Here is a 14820-nt window from a genome sequence, read left to right on the forward strand (position 1 = left end):
CTGCTGAATGCCCGGCACTCCTGGGGCACAGAAAGGGAGGCCCGTTGCAGGCCCAGTCCCACCATGTGTCTGGTGTCTGACTGGCTGTGTGTCCTTGCACCAAGTCACTTGCTCTTCATGCCTTGGTTTTCCCATCTGTAAGATAGGAATAATGATGAGCTATCCCAGAGGGTTTATTGAGGCAATATGTGTGTGCCTTAAGCTGAGGTCAGTGCTGGGCACAGAGAGAACATTCTGTGATTTCAGTGTTTCTTTCTTTGATCTACAGAGATTAAGACTTCATTCATTCATTCAACACCTATTTACTGAGCACCTACTATATGCCAGGTACTGTCCCTGGCTCAAGGGAGACAACAGTGACTGATCCCTGACATCCAGTGGGGGAGGTAGATAAACAGTAAATATGTGGGCTCTAAGTGACAGCCACAATGGGTTCGGCGAGATAATATGGCTGGGGTCAGGCAGGGTGCCCGCCCCTGCTTACTGTCATTGCAGCGAGGTGGGGGGTCGTTCCCTCCCTGGGGACCTTGCCCTGTCACTTTAATTTCTCTGTGTCACTGTGCTGGGGCTGCAGAGTTAAAGTTAATTTCACGCTTGACTTCCTGCTGCACAACCGATTTCAGAGGCATTGGAGTCACCTGTATCCACCTCTGCTGCTGTCCCTCTGCCAGCTGCCTTGGGAATGTCAGGTCTCCTGCAGCAGGATCTTAGGCCCAGACCTCTAGGCTTTGGTGGCATGGGGAGGGGCCTGCCCATGGCTGCATTCACCAGTGTCCTGTGGAGCCCTGGTGTAATTTGGTGAAAGGGTACAGGATTCAGGTGGGGAATAGCAGATAGGGTGGGTCCTGCCTCTGCCTGTGTCGCAGCCCGGTGCCAGCTGGCACTGGCCCTATTCCTGTGCTACCCTCAGGCCTAGAAGCCTGCTGGTTCCTTCTGCTCCTGGTTTTTCTGTCTTGCAGCCTGTTTTCTTCCCTTCTCCTTCTTCATGCGGGGGTTACCTGATAGGAAGCATCAGTCCTGGGGCTGCACAGGTGGAAAAGGTGATTAGTAGTGAACCAGGTGATTGTCAACACATCTCGGGGGTCTCACTGTGGAGGTTCAGAGATGTCAAATAAATTTTCTCAGGTCACGCAGCCGTACCACCAGACCAGGCCTATTGCTTATCTGTCCTATTTCCTCCCCCGGGTCTCTGCTTCCCTTGCTAGGTGACCTTGGACAAGACATACCGCTTTGGTTGTCAGGGAGGTGGTCTCTTTTGCCCGGCATGCAGTAAGCAGGAGGTTTCATCCTATCAGTTGCCCTGACCCAGTCGGCTCTCCCCAGCACATGCGGACCCTGCATGGGCTGCCTCCCTCTCACTCTACCCAGCAGTTGGGGATCAGACTTTCCCTGAACACCCCTTCTGCCCTCTCCAAACTCATTACTGTCCCCTCCATCCCTCGATCTCAACATTCTGCCCATTTCCCTCTGCCCACCCCATTCCTTTGCTTTTCCCAACTTAAGCCTCCCTTCCTCCAGGAAGACCTCTCTGATTGCCCTGAACTTTCCTCTTTCAGGTCCCCAGAGACCCCCAGGGCAGTCTCCCTAAGGTGCAGCCTGTCCTGACACATTCATGTCATCCTCCTCATCCCTCCCTCCTAGTTCCTGTTTCTCTCCCCAGTCCACTGGTAGGTGATGGGACACATTACAGGCTGTGCTTTTCTGAACCCCTGTTTCTCCAGGGGACTGAAGTTGCCCTCTGTACCCCATAAATGCCTCCACCAGCAAACTCATCATGCTGCTATTTTGCCCTCCAGGTCCCTCTTAGAGACTATTCCTTATTTTTGATGGGCAGAAGCTCAGCAGAAAAGATTTGTATGTGGGTGTCTCAGACCGTTGCGAAAATACTGTTTGGAGCAAAAGAAACTTCTCAAAAAAATTTTGTCAGAAGAATCTTGAACAAATGGCCATCATAAGCCAGGAGTCTGGGGGTTGCAAACCCAAGTGGATGCCTCCAGGATGGGAAGGAAAGTTTGAATGAGGGGGGATTGGTGGGAGGCAATAGGGAGCGGTGGGGACTGAGGAACAGAGTGCTTGGTGCCCTTTGAGAGGGAGAACCAAGCCTCAGTTTCCCAGTCTGTGATCATAAAGGAGTGCGGCCAGATTGCCTGATTTTTCAAGAGAAACTTTGGCTTTGTGTGCAAGCTTTTCTAGTTTTTCGGAAAGCACCGTGGCCCAAACATAGCACTTATAGGCTGTCCCTAGCTAGTGTTCTGTGCCGGTTTGCAGCCTGCGGATTCGACGTTTGTCTTCTTTGGCAGGAAGTGGGTGTCTCTGGGTGCTAGGCACTGTGCTTGCTTTGGAAGGAAGCTCTGATCAGCCAGGGAGAAGGCGAGCCGTCACCTGCTGCTGGTTGTGGGGAAACGGATGAGATGTCGCATCCTCCTCACCTCTATCCTGGGAGGCCTCGTGCTTCCGAGTGCTTTTCAGGTTGCAGCCACTGCACCACTATTTGTTGAAGATAAGACAAGACACTGGACTAGTTTCCTAGGCTGCCATTAAGAATGACCATAAACCGGATGGCTGAAAATGACAGAAATGTTATTCTCTCAGTTCCGGAGGCCAGATTCCAAAATCCAGGTGTTAGCAGGGCCACACTCCTTCCGGAGGCTCCAGGGGAGGATCCTTCCTGCCCCTTCCAGCTGGCTGGTGGTTGCTGGCTCCCTTGCCTTACAACTGCGTCATTCCAGCATTTCATCTCCATGTGGCATTTTCCCCTGTGTCTGTTCACGTCATCTCTCTGCTGTGCATGCCTGTCTGTGTCCAGATTCCCCCATTTCCTAAGTCATTGCATTAGGGCCCACTCTGATCTGAACTCACCTCTCTGAAGACCCTATTTCCAAGTATGGTCACATTCTGAAGTACTTGGGGGTTAGAACTTCAACATCTCTTTTTTAAAGGGGAGGTTGGTGACACAATTCTACCCGTAATGGGCAACATGCAATTCCAAGGTAAATTTTGTTTGATCATCCTAATAGCATTCCAGGGTGGATGCTATCCCATCCCATGTTCTTTTTTTTTTTTTCCTTTGGTAGGGGTCCTATTTATTTTGAAATGTTATGAAAGAGTGCTCTTCACCTGGCTTCCCCTCCTGTGAACATCTCATGAACCACAGCACATTTATTAAAACCGAGCAGTTAACACCATTACACCATTGATAACTAAATTACCAGCTATCTTTGGATTTTCACCAGTGTTTCCAGAAAAACACTGTTTTTTGGTCCAAGATCCCAATGCTCACATTGCATTTAGTCCTTGCATCTCCCTAGGCTCCGATCTGTGACTTCAGGGTTTTTATGACCCTGGCACTTTTGAAGAGTGCTGGGGCTGGGCGTGGTGGCTCATGCCTGTAATCCCAGTGCTTTGGGAGCCAAGGCAAGAGGATCACTTGAGCCTAGGAGGTCAAGACCAGGCTGGGCAACATAGCAAGAGTCTGTCTCTAAAAAATAAAAATAAAAAAATTAGCCAGCTGTGGTGGTATGTGGCTGTAATTTCAGCTTCTTGGGAGGCTGAGGCAGGAGGATCACTTGAGCCCCGGAGTTTGAGTGAGCTATGAAGACTCCACCGTGCTCTAGCCCAGGGGACAGAGTGAGGAAGAATGTTAGGCAAGGGATTTTGTAACAAGACCCTCAGTGTGGGCCTGACAGGTGTTTTCTCCTGCTGAGACTGGGGTGGTGGATTTGGGGAAAGAAATCCACAGAGAGGTGATGGAGGTACCCTATAATTGTGTCACATCAAGTGGGTGATGCCGACATGGTGAGTGATGTCCACCCGGATCGCAGGCCAGAGATGTTGTCATGGCTGTCCCCATCACCTTGCAGTTTTTTCTCCTGTGCTCTGCTCTTTAGAAGGGAGTCACCAAGCCCAGCCTACCTTCCAGGGAAGGGGAGTAAGCTTCACCTCTTAGAGGGAGGAATATCAAAGAATTTGTGGACACATGTTAATACCACCACCGTGATTCATAAATACTTGGAGGGAGAGACTTTGAGGCTGTGCAGATTTCCTGTTTCTCCTTAAAATTTTGCCAGCTAATTTAGCATTCATCCGTGGATCTTGCCAGAGGCAGTTATTACTGCGTTCTAATGATGATGCGCTATTTCGTGTCTTGTACATTTATTCATTGGAACTCTAGAAGGAAGATTGTTCCTTCTCCCCCATTTCTTTATTTATTCAATCACTTGTTCATATCACAGTGGACACTCGGGTCTTTGTTTTATTCTGCGGGCTCTAGGCTGGTACCAGTCTTGTTTATTTGGTTGCTCGCATTGTTGAGCTGTGGCAGTTGGAAACTCTCAGGTTGTGTTCTGTGTGCCGTGGGCTTTTTACTTCTTTCTGGCAGTTCTTTATTTAAAGTCATTCTGGAATCAGCCATTTCTCTGGGAAGCCTCGGTTTCTTTTCCTGGAGAACAGTGTCGGAAACCAAGCTCTGGTGCTGGTGTGCTCATCGTTGCCGGGTGGTCACTGCTTCTAGACTTCACCGCTGTCCGTCTGTTTTCTACAAGTCCAAACCCTTTGCTGTGGCCAGACTCACAAGATCTTGCCAGTCTTGCTCAGAGCCTCTCCTCTGTCCGCTCTGTCCCTCCCCAACATTTTTCTGGCCCAGGGACCTTCATCTGTCTGTTCTTTAATGTTCTGAGTCAGTTCCCACCTCAGGGCCTTTGCACTTGTGGAGCTCTGCCCCTTTCCCTTTGGATCTTTCCACAGCTGGGGACTTCTGATGGTGTAGGTCTCAGCTCAAGGCCTTCTTCTCTGGGAAGCCTCTCTGCACCTCTGAATCTGAAAGAGCCACGGACACACCAGCCACTCTCTCGTCCAACCCCTGAATCCGGAATTATCACTGTTGTCTTACTGATTATCAGTGTGACCCCTACCCCCGAGCATCACCCCTGTGAGGGCCTGGGACGACATCTATCTTTTCTCTACTGTGTCTCCACCACTTAGAATAGTGCCTGGCACATAGTAGGTGCTCAGTAAGTGGTTATTGAATAACTGAGGAGATGAATTCATGATGTCATGGGTCCCGCATCTCAGGCAACTGAGGCTTAGAGAGCTTCTGAGATTTGCTCAGAGACATGCTGTTGTGTGACAAGGGGTTCTGGTCTTATCCTGTGAGACAGAGAGATCCCCCAGGGCCCATCCTGGCTAGTAATAGGGGCTGGTTGATGGAAGTAGCAAGGCGTCAGGTGGGGAGGCCCTCATAGGGGCCAAGCCAGAATGACATGAATCTTGAGTTTGATTCTGGCCCTTTGGCCCCATGAGGTGTGTGCTTGGGGACTTTTGCTCATTAGTCAGTCCCTGGGGTGGTTCCCTTTTTTTATCCCACAGGTCGGGGTCCTGGGTATCTCCCACAGACATGACACCTTCTGGAGTCTGGGTGTCACCTAGGTCCTAGTCAGTGGCTTTCGAGCTTTTTGTGGGTTTTAGACACTGCTGAGAATATGAAGAAATTGGGGAGCCCTTGCCTGAGAAGTTGATGCCATTGCAGACCCCAGATTAGGGAGGGCAAGTTCAGGGGTGCAGAGGGCTCCTGAGGCCTGTCTGTGACCCCCGAGGGCCTCAGGATGTCGACTATATCACCCTGCTCTGCCTGTTGGCGGTTGGGGAGGAGGGTCTGGGAGGAGGAGATCCTTAGGGCATCTGGCAGGGTGGGGGGTCTGCCATCCTCACTGTATGGGTTCTCTCATCTCTGGGTCTCTGGGCTCCACCCCTCTGCCTCTCTGGGTCTCTCTCTTTCTGTCCTTTACATGAGGTTCTCTCTTTCATCTTTCTCTTTCCCTTTCTCCATCTCATCTCCCTCTAGGTCTCTCTTCTCCCTTGATTTGTATCTTGTCTGTCTCCGTTTCCCTCTTCCTCCTCTTTCTCCTCTTTCTCTTTTTCTCTGAACTGCCAGTGTCTTCCCTGGAAGCTCCCACTTCCCTTTGAGCCTGCAGTCCCTGTGTGTGGCCCCTGGGTGAGCCCCTAGTTCTCCTAGCCCAAGATCTGTGACCCCGTTGAGCCCTTCTTGAAGTCCCTGCTTTGCTGCATCTCCCCAAACTGTCCCATTCCTGCCCATGTCCCGCCCGTCATGTGCCCTGGAGGCCAGAGTGCAGTGCCTGGCTGCAGTCTGCCTGTGGGACACCAGGCTATACCCTGAGACCCAGCCTCTGGGCACCACAGGCCTCAGGGTCCTGGTCTCCTTGGTCTGTGTTCCTCATCTGAGGCTGCGGCTGCTTCCCTGTGACCAGTTTTCCATGGGCAGGTATGGCTACCGGATAAGAGGAGCCTAGGTACAAGTGAGTGAGGACAGGAAGCCACAGGCTCCTTGTTCCCCCAGCACCCTCTTACCTGCAGGCAGCACTCAGTCTCAATGTTGGTGGGGGTGTCCTGAGTGGGGGAAGACAGAGAATACCCTGGTTGTTCACAAGTGGCTCTAGGGCCTGTGGATGTCTCTTATCTCACTGAGAACCAGTGATACGGCCAACCTAGAACTCATTCTCAGCAAGCAAGACAGCCAGGTGGCAGCGTCTGAGGCCTGGCACAGCTGACCTGTTCCGTTTGCTGTTTTCCCCTGCCCAGAAACCAGGCGATGCGGAAGAAGCTAATCTTATACTTCAAGAGGAGGAATCACGCCCGGAAACAATGGGTAAGTCAGCACTATGGCCCTGCCCCCATCCAAGGGCAGCCCCGGTGGGCTTCCTTGAGATCTGAGGGGAATCGTGGTCATTTGAGGCACACCTGCCGGGAGCCTCCTTTTCTGCAGCTATCTCATGACTGAGAGTCCAGGCTGTGGAATAAAAGCCAAGGGCAGTGAGGGAAACCTGGAAAGACAACAGCTTCTTTCAGAGAGCCCTAGTGTGGATGCGGGTGGGGGGCTCTGCAGTTTCATTTCTAGCCTGGAAGGAGAGAAAGCAAAACGTTGGCCTAGAAAATTGTTTGGACCCATCATGGCCTTTTCAGGCAGAAAGGAGGGGTTTGGGCAGAGCTGGACAAACTGCGGGGTCCCCCTTAGAAGTGAGGTTTTCCTGGCCTGCCATGTCTGGGCTCAGAGGAATGGGGGTATGGGAAGGCGTGAGCCCCCCTCGCCCACATGGGTGGACTGTGGCTGCATCCAAACAGAAAACGGTGCTGAATCCTGTGTCCTGCTGTGCAGACCCTCTCTTGGCCCTGGGTAGGTGGAGTGGGTACGAGAACAAGTGTGGCATGGGTTTAGGGGGGCCGTACACATCACTGATTCGTCAGGGGAGGTCGGGTGATGGAAGGGGCGTCACCTCTTAGTATCATATGAGCCACTTGGGGAGGAAGAGCCGGCTTAGATGGGCTGACATGGGAGAGGAATCCGTGTTACTGGAAAAGTTCACTGGGTGGACTTCGGGAGTGGTTCGATCAGGTCTGACCTTCATTTCTATGCAGTTTCTTCAACTCTTTGTAAGAACATTGACAGGCTGTTTGCCACTGTGGTACCTGAATTCCCAAAGCAGCTTTGATTTTCTAGAGCCATAGAGAACTGCTCTTTCTGAGACTGTGATTAGGCCAGGTGAGAGCATGTGTCCCCCTGAACTAGTGGCTGATGCCAGGGAGATGGAATTATGCTGGACTTGTCTAGAGCTGGGGGTGATGTCACTGACTTCACCCAAACCATAGGCTGCTAAGAGATGATGGAGGATGGGATGGGGCTTGGGAAGCCTCAGGAAGGTTCGGCCTATGGGGGAGAGGCAGGCTGAGTGGGGCTGCCTCAGGATCTGGGATAGGAGAAGCGGCAAGGGCTGGTCTACTGTGGGATTTCTGTGAGTAGGATCTAGGTTTTCTGGAGGATGGGAGAGACTTCCCTACATCTGCACCCCTGGCCCTCCCTTAGCTTTATTGCGTAGAGGCCCAAGAGACTGCACCCTGCATCCCTTCTCAGGTTCAGGTCCACTGGGGTGGGCTCAGTCGTGGCCAGCACATGTTGGTCTATGGTATGCGGTAGGAAATGACTAAGTGTTGCTTGAACTGAGATGGGATGGGAATGAAGAGTAGACAGAGAGATGGAGGGCGTTAGCTGGTCAGAGGTTCTGGTTCAGGGCTCTGGTTGCGTGCCATTGTTAAGTACCCACTGTGTGCAAGGCTCAGAGTAGCTAAGACATAGGTCCTGTCCTCAGACCTGCAGGCTGTAGGGTTCACATGCACAGTAAATGGTACCAGCAAACACTGCCTTTGGGTGCCTGTTATGTTCTGGGTGCCTTTCTCGGTGTTTTTGGTGCATTTAATCCTGTGAGATGGGCACTTTCTTAGCCCATGTTTCAGATGAGCCAACTGAGGCACAGCGAGGTTAAGCAACATACCCTAGGTCACACAGCTGGGAAGTGGTGGAGTTGGAATTTGAACCCAGGCCACCTTGTTCCTTGAAAGCATGATTTGGATGAGGAAGTTGGGAAGGTAGTGGTGGGGCATTGAAGCAGAGGCGAGGTGTGCATGAGGTAGGCACACACCGGGAGGGTATGTGGGATGTGGTGAGTAGCCACTCTGGCAGGGCCCAGAAAGGGGACCTCCAGGAGGTAAGTAGTTTGGTCCTGGGCAGGTATGTGAGCAGGTGAGGGACTGAGCTGAGCTGAGCTGAGCTGGGCCAAGAAGCCCAGCTCCTGGCTACAAAGAGAGGTTGTGTGGGATATGGGGGAGTTTTCTCCTTTGGCCCCAGCTCCCACTTCCCTGACCCCAGACCTCAGCTGGGCCCTATAAAGAAAAGGTGTTTCTAGCCAGAGGCTGACAGCTGGGAGGCCTCAAGAGCAGCACTCTGAATCCTAGGCCTCATGGGGTGAGAAGCAGTGGGCTGAGCTGTCCAGATCTTCCTTGCTCAGCTTCCTAGGTTTGCCCCACTGGACCTGGGAACCTGGGCCAGGTGGAAGAGGCTCACAGAGCTGACTGTCCAGGGTTAAGAAATGCTGGTCCGTAGAGTTCCTGGGAAGCTGAGGCCATGAGGCCACGAACAGACCAATAACATAAAAAGTGCTGGGCAGGGGTTGGGGATGGGCTGGGGACTCTTGAGGTGGACTGGAGACCTCTGTGCTGTATGGGAACAATCAGAAGGACTAGCTGTGTGCAGATCTGGGGGTCAGAGCATCAGGCAGAGGGCACAGTGAGTGCAAAGGCCTGGAGATAGGAGCCAGTTTGGGGGGGTAACCTGTGACGGAATGTAGCAGGTCAGGGAATCCACGTGACTTAGAAATACTTGCTCCCAAACTAAGAGCAATTATTTGGTTTTATTCCAAACATAGTGGGACACCTAATTTATTCTTTTTTTTTTTTTTTTTTTTGAGACAGTCTTATTATGTTGCCCTCGGTAGAGTGCTGTGGCATCACAGCTCACAGCAACCTCAAACTCTTGGGCTTAAGCGATTCTCTTGCCTCAGCCTCCCAAGTAGCTGGGACTACAGGTACCCACCACAACGCCCGGCTATTTTTTGTTACAGTTGTCATTGTTGTTTAGTAGGCCCGTGCTGGACTGGAACCTGCCAGCTTTGGTGTATGTGGCCAGTGTCCTACTCACTGAGCTACGGGTGCTGAGCCAATAAATGTCTAAATAAAGAATACAAAGTCTTTATTACAAGAAAATTCAGTCATACAGACGAGTATAATGAACAACTGTATACACCCACCACCTAGGATCAATCACAGTTAACAGTTCCTTGTATTTGCCGTGTGTGTGTGTGTGTGTGTGTGTGTGTGTGTGTGTCTGTCTGTCTTATAAACATAACTGTGTTTGTTGTTGAACTATTTGGAAATAGGTACAGAGGCCAGGACCCTTCATCCCTAGCAAATACTTCCACTTCTGTCTTCTGCCAGCAAGGAAATTCTCATTGTCACACCTAAAAATGACTAGCAATTCACTGAGATCTCACAGCACATCGCCCCCAGTTGGCCCTGCTTGGGGGTAGGGTTTATCTGGGGAGGGAAGGGAGGGAGGGACCTAAGAGAGGGGGAGGGTCTGATTTACATTTTAAAAGGATCCTGGTGGCTGCTGGCAGGAGCTGGGATGGGGGTGGAGTTGGAGTGGGTAGGAGTTCTTTTAAAAAATCCCAAATGTCTCCTTGGGGGGGTCTGTGGAAGGGGATGGAGGGGATATGGGCTTAATTGAAGAGTGAGAAGAGGCAAGCAGAAACTGTAGACTTCTAAGAAATTTGGGATGGATCTATGGCCAAACTGAGCTCATCTTCGGAGAGGCCTTTGTGAAAACAAATTCAGAAACCCTTGAAGCTGCAGTGACTGGGGTTGGAGCTGTCTTGCTCCCTAAGCCCTTGACTGACTTCATCATTTTGGCAATTCCTGGGGAAGAGGGTTGGCCAAGACCCAGATCTGCTCACTCCCACTGAGTCAGACCCGCTCAGGTGGGGCCCCTACTCCTTGGCAGATTCCTGGGACCTGGCTTTTCCCAGAGGGCAGGGTCTTGTCCCCAGCAAGGGAGCTGGACACCCACTTGGAGCCCTGTCTCTCCTTGGGAAGAGAGCTCAGCCCCCTGCTGAGGCCCAGTTGGCTGGGAGGCTGGGTCACTCTCACAAACTGTGGTCCCAGGGACTGTCCACCCTGCTCTTTCTCCTTGGCAGTTCCCTGCACCCTACACACTAACCAGGTTGGGCTCCAGCTTCTTTCATGTGTATGAAAGTGAGAGAGGGAGTGATCTGCCTCCTCCCCTGGCCAGTGGGTCCAGTTTTGTGGAAAACCCCAATAAGCAGCTTAACTGCCAGAGCCGCCTGTGTGTGCCATCCCAGGATACACTGAAGCACACATCCAGCACAGTGGTTGGAGGCACAGGCTACAGCAGGTGGTACTGTGGTTAGGCCTTCAAAGGGACTTTCTTATCCTAGGCAGAGGGCAGAGCCCAGTGTTTGGGGTTGAGGAGGTGGCTGGCTTGTGGGGACACTCCATAAGGTGGACTCATACTCCACAAGAGCGCAAGCCAGAGCTAAGATGTCTTGTTGGCACCCTGCCTGCCCCTCCGTGGGCTTACGGGCAGACTGAGGCCCCAGCTGGCCAGGGGCCCTGCTGGCCTTCTCCTTGCTCGTCTTCACCAGCCACTGCAACACTTGTCTCTGTTGGTTTTGTGGAGACTTCTCTTGCCCACCTGCCTGGGGCCTCTGGGCAGGGGCTGTGGTGGTGTGGGCTGGCACAGTCCCAAACATGTGTGGCCATTGTCCAATACCAGAACTGTCTCTTAATCTTAGTGGGTTCTTGGAGCAGCCTGTATATGTGGAGGTTAAGTTCCCCTTTGGGACCATTCTGCTGCCAGGTCTGTTGAGAATGGAGGTCAAAGATTGCCTTTGGTCAAAAGCTGAAATATATGGGGTGGGGAGTATCTGGGTACAGACACTGAAGGGTACAGAGGATGTTGATCAGAGCTCCCAGACCACATCTGTCCACCCAGTGCTATTAGAGATGAGGCAGTGGGTCTGTAACCCTTGCCTGTTAGAGACGCATGTTTCTTGCAGACATGGAAAGTAGGCAGCTAAATTCTGGGCTGCTTTTGGGGTCTTTTCTCGTACTTGGGTTTGTTGTGAAGAGGGACTTTCTTGTCTTGGAGGGAGAGCAGAGCCTCCTCTTCAGGAACTGAGTGGGCCTTCACACCTGGTCTTTGGGGCAAGGGAGCATGGCTGAACCTGAGCCTGGGAAATGAGGAACTGCTCAGGAAGCAGCTTTCTCTAGAGGACGCCCCTCCCTGGACCCAGCAGACTTCCCCAGTGCAGCACTGTGCAGCACCACTTCCTGCGGTGTGGAAGTGCTCTCCATCTGGCCGTCAGATGTGGCAGTCGCCCCAGCTACATGTGGCTGCCGGGGCCTAGGAGCGTGGCTGGGAGGACCAGGATTTGAATTTTAACTCTGATTTCATTTGTGATTCCAGTGGAGCAGCCGCCTGTGGCTGGTGGCTTCTGTCTTGGACAGGGTCTCTGTGTTAAAGTCCAGGACCGAGTGGCCACATCCCTCAGGGCAGGGGAAGCCTGTGGGTTTTCTTTAGGGTAGAAAACTGGGCTGCCTTGGGTGGCGCCTGTGGCTCAAGGAGTAGGGCGCCGGTCCCATATGCTGGAGGTGGCGGGTTCAAACCCAGCCCCGGCCAAATAAATAAATAAATAAATAAATAAAAAACTGGGCTGCCTGTGTCTCTCCGTGACTCTGTTGTCTTTCTGTCCTCTGCCAGTCTGTGTGCAGAGTGGCCAGGTAGGGGGCGGCGGGTGTCCCTCAGCGTCTCCTCCCCATGCTTCTCAGGAGCAGAAATTCTGCCAGCGCTATGACCAGCTTATGGAGGCCTGGGAGAAGAAGGTGGAGCGCATTGAGAATAACCCCCGGCGGCGGGCCAAGGAGAGCAAGGTGCGCGAGTACTACGAGAAGCAGTTCCCAGAGATCCGCAAGCAGCGGGAGCTGCAGGAGCGCATGCAGAGGTGAGCCATCCCCTCCCTCCAGGCAGCATGGGAGGCCTCGCAGGGTGAACAGAAAGCACAGCAGGCTCTCAAACTGGCGTGCCCCTCTCTTGTGTCCCCTGGAGCCTGCTTGGCCTAACACTTATTTAGAACTTACAACTTTTCCGTGGGGCAGGCCCTCCTTCCCGTGCAACCGGAGCTCTCACCTGGCTGCTTCATTGGTGGATGTGACCTGCACAGCCCCGGAAGGCAGCTGAGTTTGAGATCCCTGGTGTGGGATAAAAGGGAGGGAGCTGGCTAGGAAACTGGAGTCAGGGTGCTCATCTCACCTGCTGGTGGGAGGATGGGTGAGAGCCCGGGTAGGGAGTGCCTGGTGACAGGTAGCTATGGTTTCTATTGTCATTTTTTTCTTTCGCTACACAGACAAGGTGATGATAATTAGTGGTAATAATAACGGCTTTTACCCTTCACTGAATTCACAATGTGTATTTCATTGAATTCCTCCCACCAGCCCTAAGGAGGAGCTGTCTGGCTGCTACTTTTTATCCAATTACAGGGGAAGAAACTGAGGCACAGAGAGGAGTACTTTGCTTCTGGGCCAGAGAAGGAGAGCTGGGATTCGAACCCAGGTCTTTGTGGCTGGGCCTTTCAGGGTATTTTAGGAGAGAGGAAGGGGCTGAGCCCCCCAAAGTCTAGTGGTTTGGCATTGGTCTTTGTGTCAGAGTGGGGGTTCCATGTCCTGCTCTGGACTCCTTGGCTGAAGGCCAGCCACACAGGAGGGCTGATCCCTTTGCAGCCACCCTCACTGCCTCTTGGGAAGCTGTGGGCTTAGGTCTGTGCCATGGGCGCCAGATGAGGGTCCTTGGCTGCTAGAAGGCTGGTCCTGAGTGTGTCCCTTTGGTCCTCAGCAGGGTGGGCCAGCGGGGCAGTGGGCTCTCCATGTCGGCTGCCCGCAGCGAGCACGAGGTGTCCGAGATCATCGACGGCCTATCAGAGCAGGAGGTGAGTCCAGCTCAGTTTCACTTCTCCCATGTGCCCTGCCACAGGGGCAAGGGTCCCAGCTAGGAGGAGAATTCACCCCAGATGGTTTAAATCCAGGGGCTTGTTACTGAAGCTTGTGCAGAATCAACGTGGTGTAGGGAGGCACCCGTGAACTGGCAGTCTCGGGAAGCTGTGGCCTGTCCTCAGCTTGGAGGAATAAGCAGAGAGAGGGGTGGCAGTGAGACCTTGGAGGAGGGACCTCCTGGAAGACTGGGGGCGGGTGTCACAGTGCTGTCCAATCCACCAGCCACTCCATGATGCCCCAGCAGGGAGGAAGCCTGGGGACAGGACCTTCTCACTCCTGCCCCCTGCCTTCTCAGAGCTTCATGCTGGCTAAGTCCAGACAGACGCAGAGTTCCTGGGAGGTGCGGCTGGTGTAAGTTCTGAGGTCAGCCTAGGGGGAGCGTGGGGGACAGAGCCTGGCAGGGCAGGGGGAATGTGTTTGGGGGGCAGACAGAATTCCCAGCACCCCAGCTGACCTCCCAAGCTGGGACTTTCACTTGGGAACCTCAGCCCTCCTGACTAGAGCACAGCCTCTGTTTCCCTATCAGCCTCCCCAGGGGTGCCTGGTCACCTGGGGGCAGCCTAGGTGACCCTGGCTGTGGTCACTGGGGCCCAGAGGTGATCAGGAAGCAGAGAGGAAGTATTTTCTCCTGGAGAAGGGGTTGTTACCAGCCAGTCCCCTCCTAGGTCTTAGGGCCAGACATCTATTGTGACACTTACCCACATCCCCCGTGTTCCCAGCACCATGGGAGACAACCAGGGGGGCACATTTCTTCCTCCCTGGGGACTTTTTTCCAGATGGGAGGTTATGGTAGCTCCAGGTCCGTATAGCCAAGCTATGTGGGGCTATTGAAATTGAAATTAATTGAAATGAGAGAAAATTAAAACTTGAATTACTCCTTGGTCTTGGTTGGCACATTTCAAGTGCTCATTAGCCATGTGTGTTAGTGTCTCCCATACTGGACGGTGCAGATAGTAGGCACCTCCATCCCTGCAGAATATTCTGTTGGACAAGGGAACTCGCTACCCAGAAACTGATTATCAAACTGAAAAGACCTCAGAGCTGCAGGGTGGGGGCAGCCGTTTCCCACCAGGGATTCTGATTCAGTTGGTCTGAGGCAGAGCCCTGGAATCTGTATTTTTACCAAGCTCCCTGCGTGATTCAAAGTCTTTCAGGCCATTGGAAAAAAACTTTTTTTTTTTTTTTTTGAGACAGAGTTTCACTTTGTCACTCTCAGTAGAGTGCTGTGGTGTCAAGGCTCACAGCAACCTCAAACTCAGGCTCAAGTGATTCTCTTGCCTCGGCCCAGTGCAGTGGCTTACGCCTATAATCCTAGCACTCTGGGAAGCCAACGCGGATGGATTGCTTGAGTTC

At 52.7% G+C, this 14820-nt stretch overlaps 1 protein-coding gene across 30 annotated transcripts in view; it reads left to right on the forward strand.

The window, feature by feature from the left end:
- The window catches only part of NCOR2 (nuclear receptor corepressor 2), a 207399-nt gene that overhangs the window by 104943 nt on the left and 87636 nt on the right, over positions 1 to 14820 (forward strand). For 27 of the 30 annotated variants that reach the window (XM_053590060.1, XM_053590081.1, XM_053590083.1 and 24 more), the window contains 3 exons: positions 6595 to 6661; positions 12250 to 12422; positions 13310 to 13403. In XM_053590060.1, coding sequence (XP_053446035.1) covers positions 6595 to 6661; positions 12250 to 12422; positions 13310 to 13403 — 334 coding nt within the window. The remainder of the gene's footprint in view (positions 1 to 6594; positions 6662 to 12249; positions 12423 to 13309; positions 13404 to 14820) is intronic. The other 3 variants (XM_053590065.1, XM_053590091.1, XM_053590093.1) reach the window with 1 other exon arrangement.

This window comes from Nycticebus coucang, chromosome 4 (genome assembly GCF_027406575.1).
Source record: "Nycticebus coucang isolate mNycCou1 chromosome 4, mNycCou1.pri, whole genome shotgun sequence".
In the NCBI taxonomy this organism is placed as follows: Eukaryota; Metazoa; Chordata; class Mammalia; order Primates; family Lorisidae; genus Nycticebus; species Nycticebus coucang.